The sequence below is a fragment of the Varanus komodoensis genome, unplaced genomic scaffold (genome assembly GCF_004798865.1).
Source record: "Varanus komodoensis strain SLA01 unplaced genomic scaffold, ASM479886v1 scaffold73, whole genome shotgun sequence".
In the NCBI taxonomy this organism is placed as follows: domain Eukaryota; kingdom Metazoa; phylum Chordata; class Lepidosauria; order Squamata; family Varanidae; genus Varanus; species Varanus komodoensis.
Genome location: NW_025336386.1, coordinates 654,262 through 661,622, shown reverse-complemented (window position 1 = coordinate 661,622; position 7,361 = coordinate 654,262). Strand labels below are relative to the sequence as shown.

Here is a 7,361-nt window from a genome sequence, read left to right as displayed (position 1 = left end):
CCGCGCCGGCTCCCGGGCCGCGGCCTCGCCGATTGGCCGGGGGCGGGGCCGGGGGCGGGGCGGCTGCTCCCGGGCCGGACGGGCGGCTCCGAGGCAGCGGCGCGCGATGGAGCTGAGCGAGATGCTGTACAACAAGTCCGAGTACATCGAGACGGTGCGTGCGGGGCCCTGCCGGGGCGGAGGCCGGGCCGCGGGGAGGCGGCCGCGGGTGTGGCGCGAAGGGGCCGCGGCCCGGCCCCGTGGGGTGGGCGCGAAGGGGCCGCCGCTGCAGCAGCAGCAGCCGCCGCCTGGAGAAGGCGTCCCCGCCCGCAGCCGCGGAACTGCCGCCTCTCGCCCGGGCTGGGCCCCGGGGCCCTCCCGCCGCCGCCGCCGCCTGCGGGCTCCCTCGGAGCTTGACGGGGGCGCGTGGTGGGCGGGGGGCGGCCCCCGTGCCGCGGTCAGCGCCTCTCTGTCGTTTGCTGCAGGCTTCGGGGAACAAAGTGAGCCGGCAGTCCGTGCTGTGTGGGAGCCAGAACATCGTGCTCAACGGCAAGGTGAGTGCCCGGTTCCTTCGGGCGGGACGTTTCGCAAGCCCGGAGCAGCCTCTTAGGAGTGGCACTGAGACTGGTTATTAGAGGTGGTTTCGAGGACTGCTGCTGTGGAGATGTCAGCCACGTTCAGGCATCGGTGGCGGATTAGGAGGTGCCAGAAGCCCGCTTTTCCCTTACTCACATTTGGTGACTTGTTCCCAAGCCAATTTCCTGCACCTCTTGGGTTCACACTCTTACCTGTGGGAGGATCTGTGGAGTTAAGGACTTGAAGCGGTATGAAGAGAAAGCTTATTCGTGCTCGCAGAAACTCTGAGATGAGTAGGCAGGGGAAGGAATAGAAGGAAAGGCAACATAGGCTGATTGCTTTTCAACTGTTTCCGCTCTGCAAGAATCTCTGGCAGGTGCCTTTGGGCTTCCCATAGGGACTGTTGAGCTCTAACAGCCAATGTCAGAACCATAAAGGCCTCTCCTGCTTCAGCACAGCAAAATAAAGCTTTAGCTGCAGTGATGCTTCTTACCTCTTTAGACAATTGTCATGAACGACTGTATTATTCGAGGAGACCTGGCAAATGTGAGAGTTGGACGACACTGTGTTGTGAAAAGCCGAAGCGTCATCCGCCCTCCTTTCAAGAAATTCAGCAAGGGGTAAGTAAGAGATGCTCTGAGCTAGTTGGCAGGACTTGTGTGAAGCTGAATCTTGAATTCAGGGAAAGGGTTCTTCCATGGACTTTGCAGTTTTAGACTTGGTAGTTCCGTTGTTCAGAGATGGCATGATTCCTTTTCTGTTTACTTGCTGGTTTGCTTGTACATTTAATTAGATGAAGGCAACAGTTATTTGTAGGAGATGGTAGAGAAGTAAGGAATTCTAGCATAGCCTTGACATGAAAGAAATTTCCTTTTTACTCCTCTTCACTCCTGGTAGATCAGTTAGAAGTACATAGTTTTTATTTGAGTTAATCCTGCCCATAGCTGCCTGAGTCATATAGAAAGTTGTAGGCCCTTTTAGTGCCACAACTTGTATAAGATTATTCCTTAAGCATCACAGAAGTTGTGCTGCCAAGTACAAGCACAGCCTGTGATTTTCTCTCCGGGGTATTCGGGGTCGTCTTTCCTAGTCCCAGGAGATGCCGCTAGGCTTAAGCCTGGCGGGTGCCTGTCTGCTGAGCTACAGCTTTCCTTGAACGATCTTCAAGCAAGCAAGCCGTGCCCGCCCCCCTTGCCTCACCTCCCCTTGCTGCGCCCGCCCGCCCAAGCTGCACCACGCCCATGCGCCTCGCCCCCACCTCAGCCCACACGCCCCACCAGCGCCCCCTTTCCGGCCCGCGCCCAGCACCAGCACCTTTCAGCTGGCGTCCTGGTGAAAAAGTTTGAGGACCCCTGCCCTAGATGGTGCCAAAGGGTCACAAAATAGACGAGTTAGAGCTGACAGCCCTGTTGGCCCCATCCAGCATCCAGTTCATGGCAGAATTTAGAAGCACAACATCTCATGATCTGATTTTGGTTTTCCCTATAGTACAGGGTCGATATACACTGCATTTTGTAAATAGTCACCTGAAAGCAGAATGTTATATGTTAGTTTCCTAAATTTGGGGAAGGTTCAGTGGTTTTCTGAAGCACTGAATGTATGAATTTATGAATGGTGTGTGCCAAGTTGCAGTGTACTACAAATGTTATCTAGTGTAAATCACACATACAAAGTGGTACATACATTTTGTTAATCAAGCAACACTGCAAAACCTTTCCATGTTCACAGCAGTCTTCTACACTTCTTAGAGTGTTCCTTGTACGTTTTGAATGAGTTGTTCTCAACTGATAGTCCAATGGTGCCCCACTGGGGCCTGAGTCTGCAGGAGGCCAGGCAGAAGTCCCACAGGCGAGGTCCAGGCCCGGCGAGGCAGTGGTGGCCAACAGCAGCACCAGAGGACCAGCTGGAAGGCAACACTGCAGCGCTTCCTCCCCTTTCACTTAATATAAGGGTGGAATAAAATTGTCAAAAGCTGTCTTCAACCTCATGAAAGCCAGAGTAAATTTCCCCTTTGCATTTTTCTGCAAGATGGGGAGCATTGCACAAGGGCTGGACGATGAACCGTTCTCTCTAAACGCTGCTTGAGAATAAGTAAGCCTTCGAGGTCCCAAAAAGGTGTTCAGTCTGCTCCCTATTTAACTTCCACATAATGCACAATAGGGGAGTGGAACCCTAAGGGCGTGGAATGGGCTTGCACGGGAGGTGGTTGAGGCCCCATCGGTGAGGGTGTTCAAGATTAGGCTAGACATGCACATGGCAGGCATGTCGCAAGTGGAGCCGGCTGGAGCCGGGGGTCAGACTAGATGGCCCGGGAGGCCCCTTCTGACTCGCTCTGTTTCTATGTCCATGTAATTCTCCAAGTCATTGCCTGCCAGGAGCTTTTTAAAATAGTTAATGCAGTAGCTGGGAGGTTACCTACCAGAGCTGTTGTAGGAAGAAATGAAGGAAGAAATAACGATGCCTAACTATATTCATTTAATAGACTTGTTAGGAATCCTCCTAAAGATGATAAATTAGGGCGCAGTGTATATACAATTACAATTCCTTCTGAGGAAGGATGTGAGTGAAAGGTGAACCCATCTGGATCCATGAAGCTCCTAAATGGTCCTTCTAAATCTGGCCTGAAATTCAGTAATTTGGACTTTGAGATCCAAAACAAAGAGTTCCTGAAATCAGCCATCAAAGCAGTTATAGAATCATTATTAAGAGAAGAATTTAAAAGTAGCAGCCACTGTTCTGATTAATGTTTGTAATGGAGCAGCAAAACAGTTTGGTCTCATTTAAATTCCAAATAACAGAGGGAAAGATTATATAACTAGGACTTCTCATAACAAATATAGGAATTGCTTGTGATTCATTTATTAATTTACCAACAAACAGACCTGACTTTACATGGACTAGAAAATCCCTAATTCTCTACAGAGAAATTTGCTGTCCAAAATCTAGAGCAAACCTGGGATTCTTCCGCCACAGCCGCGAGTGGTGCAGTGGGGGAGGAGGCACGTGAGCCATGGGCCCCATGCTTTGGACCCTCGTCTGCGTGCTCCAGTGGGGCGGGCTCAGCTTCCATGTGGTCTGGAGACAGAGACTTTGCTGTAGTCTCTTCTGCTCTTTCTCTGGAGTTGATGCCAGCATCCCCTTCAGCCTTGAGTGCAAAGTGAACACCATTACCCTGGGGGCAGTGTGTGATTTGGCTTCCCATGGCTGTGACATGAGGAAAAGCGAGGTGGAAGGAAAACAGCAAGGGCTCCAGTTGGTGGTTCCAGAAGTGAGGACTTTGGGAAGGATCCAGGGAATCCCACATGGCTGGCAGGAATTCCTGGGGATATTCAGGTTGACTGCCCCGCCCCTGCAGTGGAACCGTGCCAAGCTGTCCTTGGTTCTGGGCCCTCCATAGCTTGGTGTGGGGCGGCTGGAGACTGCTGGTGTTTGCATGCGCGTACATGCCCCTTCTTTCCACAGGGTTGCTTTCTTCCCACTGCACATTGGAGACCATGTCTTCATTGAGGAGGACTGTGTTGTTAATGCAGCTCAGATTGGCTCGTACGTTCACATAGGCAAGAACTGCGTCATTGTAAGTACGTTCCTGAACCGCCCGGGCCCACCAGCTCCCTCACGTGTCCTGCCAGCCCAGTGCATGCGGCTTCAGGCCACGAGGTTGGGTGGGCTGAGGCCAAGCTTGTCCTGAGGCGAGTCTCGTCATCTGGGGTTCTGTTGCAGCGGCGATTCCACAGTTTGCAGCTCAGATTCACTCCCGTGGAGCTTTGCAGCCACATCTTGGGGTCTGGCTGTGGGGCTGGGGGCGCTGACTGAGTATGTGTCAGTGATTTCAAATTGTGAGTAGCAGTGAAGAGCTAATTGCTGCGGCTTCCTTGCTGAAGTGGCATTTGCCCAAGAGCAGGCGCTTGAAGGTTGCCCCGAATAGCTCCTTGTTCCTGAGCTTTTGACGAGGGAAGAGTGACTGGGGCATTGGAGTATGTGGGGACATCTGTTATCCCATTGCAGTTTGAGAAAGAGGAGAGGCTGGTTCCCCTAAAATGCATCTTCTGCTCCAAACTGCATGCTGCATTCCCTGTTCTGAGGGTCTCCAGGAGAGTCTTCCTGGTAGGAATGGCTTCCCCCCAGCCACAGACGCAGTGCAGAGTTAGTTCTCCATCTGGGCAACCACACGAGCTCAGAGGATGAAGCCTCTTGCCAGGGACGTGACTCAGTGTCCTGGCACCAGCCACACTCGCCCCTGTGGCTGAGCAGGCCTGCTTCCCAGGGCGCACACGTGCCCTGCAGAGGCTCCTGCGGGCCAGCCAGAGGGCTGGCATTAGCGGCTCCTCCTGCCGTGGGGAAGGGCGCTGGGCAGGTTCTGCAGGACAGCCTGGGGCTTCCCCAGGTCTCCTGGCTCCTTGGAAGGCCACTTGGAGCACCCTGCTCAGTCCTCTCCCACCCGGCACTCTCTGCACAGCATGCGCCTCTGAGGGGACCGTTCCGGGCAGTAGTGGGGACGTGGCAGCCCCTGCAGCCGCCGCCGCCTCGTCCTCTGTACGCGACATAGCCGAGCATTTCCCTCCGTTCAGACTCGCAGTGGTGCGGCCCCACCACAGAGCGCGGATCCGTTCAACCCCGCTCGCTCGAGGCCCGTGCAGCCGCTTCCGCGGGTGGGGGAGCCCTGGGCCTGCGGTGCCGGTCTGGAGCTCCAGCGCAGGAGTGGGCGGTCATCAGAGGGCCCCCTGCTCCCGGCTGACGTGCGGAGTGTCCCTTCAGGGTCGCCGGTGTGTCCTGAAGGACTGCTGCAAAATCCTGGACAACACAGTGTTGCCCCCAGAGACGGTGGTCCCGCCTTTCACCATCTTTTCAGGCTGCCCAGGTAAAAAAAGGGGGGGGGAGGACTGTGCACCCGAAAGGTGTGCCTGTCAAGCGACGCATCGGGGCCCACGGAGTGGGACTCGCTGCTTTTTTCCTGCTTCCTCCCCAGGGCTCTTCTCCGGGGAGCTCCCGGAGTGCACACAGGAGCTGATGATTGATGTCACCAAGAGCTACTACCAGAAGTTCCTGCCGCTCACCCAAGTCTAGTGCTCTCCAGCCCCTGGCCCCCTGCCTCAGGCAGCCTCCCTGCGTGGCTGTGCCTCCCTGGAGCTCTCCAGGTGCCGCAGCTGACCGGCGGGTTCTGCTCGGAGCCTCCTGCCAAGCTGTCCAGCTGTGTTGTGCACCCCCCTCCACACTCCCCTCCTCCGTCCTGCCCTGCTGCTCACTGTCCAGGTGGTTCCGTCCGGCACCGGTGGGCATGGCAGTTTCCTCTGGGCCAGCAAAGCCGTGCTTCTGACCAGGAAGGACCGAGCCTGCCGCAAAGGCCCTGCCACGCCATGTGTCGGACTCTGGCTGTCAGACCCAGTGATGATCCATGTGTGAAAGAGGAAGATGGAGCAGTCTGTGGGGAGGGGAGGGGGGGGGAGGGGAGGGGAGGGGTGCTCACCCTGCAGTGGCCGCGGTTCCATCCCTTCCTCCCACAAGCAGCTCTGATTGTGTCAGCCACGCTGACGGCATCCCTGCAGGGCCGCTTGGCACACACTGTCCTGCCTGCAGCCAGGTCTGCTCCATGTCCTGTGATGCCCTTTGTGGAACGTCGCGTTCTGCCACCCCCTTGTCTCCCCTGGGCTTGCTGTTCGAAGACGTTCCGGGGTGGAGAGTTCCCGTGGCTGCGTCATCCTTTGGGAGCCTGGGAGCCTGGCTCAGATTCATCCCTCCGGGGGTTGCCTGGCCTTCCGATGGTTGGCCCTCTCCCTCCCCGTTTCCAACGGCAGCTGGTCCAGGCAGAGGGAGAGCGGCAGTGCCACGCAGGTGGTGGCGCTTGGGAAGGGGTCAGGCATGGCTGTGGCAGACGGTGTGCCTGCCAGGGAGTCACAATCCATACAGAGCCGGCTGCTGTTCTGCATGGTTTCCTCCCGCAGGCAACGGCCTTGCAAAACCAGGCCGAAACAAAGCGCCCGTGTCCACCTTGAACGAAGCGGCCTCCTCAGCTGCACCGCCGTGCCAAGCTGAGGGGGCAGGGAGAAAGGTATGCAGGCGCCTGCGGAAGTGGCCCGTGTGCTTCCACTGGGCAGGATCTTGCGCCGTGAAAGAGCCGGTTTCCGTCTGCTGGATGCAGAGTGTCTTCCACTCGGTGGACCAGCCCATGCGTTGCCTGCCACTCTTCACACAGTGTTTGCTGGTGCTTTTCTCATCCGTGGATGAAGCCAGCACCCGGCGGCTGGTTTGGCTTCACGCACCTGTCTTGCTGCCACCCGACCACTTGCTGGATGGCGGGGTTCCTGCACGTGGGCGGGGGGTGCCCTCCACGCTTCCCGTGACGCGTACAGCTCTGCCACATGTTAATGAGCTATGCGCTGTTCAAATGCAAATGTTTGTAGCAATTCTTGTTAGCTGCAGAGCCGATTTGGTTTATTTAAGTTTTCCTGTACACAGATTAAAATTCTCTTAAGTGTAGCAAGCACTTTGCGAGTGGTGGCCTCCTCCAGCGAATCCTCTCCAGCACAGCAGCATTCTTTCTTCCTGTCAGGTGTCATTCGGTGTCACAGCCGCTGTTCTCAGGACTTAAGCATTCACTAGAGGTTCCTCTGGCTGGGAGCACCTGAGAGCTTAAACCAACCCAGCGGGCAGGATGGCTGCACAACCGCCAGTGCCCAGAGGGTCCGCCCAGACAGATGGAAACGGGCAAAGAAGGGCTTGCGCGGAAGTGGGAAGGGGCCTCAGGGTGCTCCAGGGCCATGTCTTCTCTCTGCGCAGGGCAGAGGCCCCACTCCATGGCTGGACAGAAA

At 56.4% G+C, this 7,361-nt stretch overlaps 2 protein-coding genes across 3 annotated transcripts; both read left to right on the top strand.

Moving 5' to 3' along the window:
- The first annotated feature begins 81 nt into the window (after positions 1 to 81).
- DCTN5 (dynactin subunit 5) lies at positions 82 to 5,648 on the top strand. 2 transcript variants are annotated; one of them, XM_044452620.1, is made up of 6 exons: positions 82 to 154; positions 465 to 533; positions 1,057 to 1,175; positions 4,018 to 4,129; positions 5,311 to 5,413; positions 5,522 to 5,648. In XM_044452620.1, the coding sequence occupies exons 1-6, from the start codon at positions 107 to 109 to the stop codon at positions 5,617 to 5,619; spliced, it is 549 nt and encodes a 182-aa protein (XP_044308555.1). In that variant the 5' UTR covers positions 82 to 106; the 3' UTR covers positions 5,620 to 5,648. The 2 variants fall into 2 exon arrangements, with proteins under 2 accessions (XP_044308555.1, XP_044308556.1); XM_044452621.1 differs by having other exon boundaries at positions 4,018 to 4,133.
- A 265-nt stretch (positions 5,649 to 5,913) lies between these two features.
- LOC123034878 lies at positions 5,914 to 7,036 on the top strand. The gene is made up of 2 exons (XM_044452619.1): positions 5,914 to 5,976; positions 6,026 to 7,036. Exons 1-2 carry the CDS (start codon positions 5,965 to 5,967, stop codon positions 7,022 to 7,024), a joined length of 1,011 nt encoding a protein of 336 aa, XP_044308554.1. The 5' UTR covers positions 5,914 to 5,964; the 3' UTR covers positions 7,025 to 7,036.
- The last annotated feature ends 325 nt before the right edge of the window (positions 7,037 to 7,361 follow it).

What these genes read in the sequence shown, in the direction of transcription:
- DCTN5 (XM_044452620.1), top strand. Translation starts at nt 107, where the DNA reads ATGGAGCTGAGCGAGATGCTGTACAACAAGTCCGAGTACATCGAGACG. An exon ending in AGTCCGAGTACATCGAGACG is followed by an intron (nt 155 to 464) that starts GTGCGTGCGGGG and finishes CGTTTGCTGCAG; the next exon opens with GCTTCGGGGAACAAAGTGAG. An exon ending in TTCAAGAAATTCAGCAAGGG is followed by an intron (nt 1,176 to 4,017) that starts GTAAGTAAGAGA and finishes TTCTTTCCACAG; the next exon opens with GGTTGCTTTCTTCCCACTGC.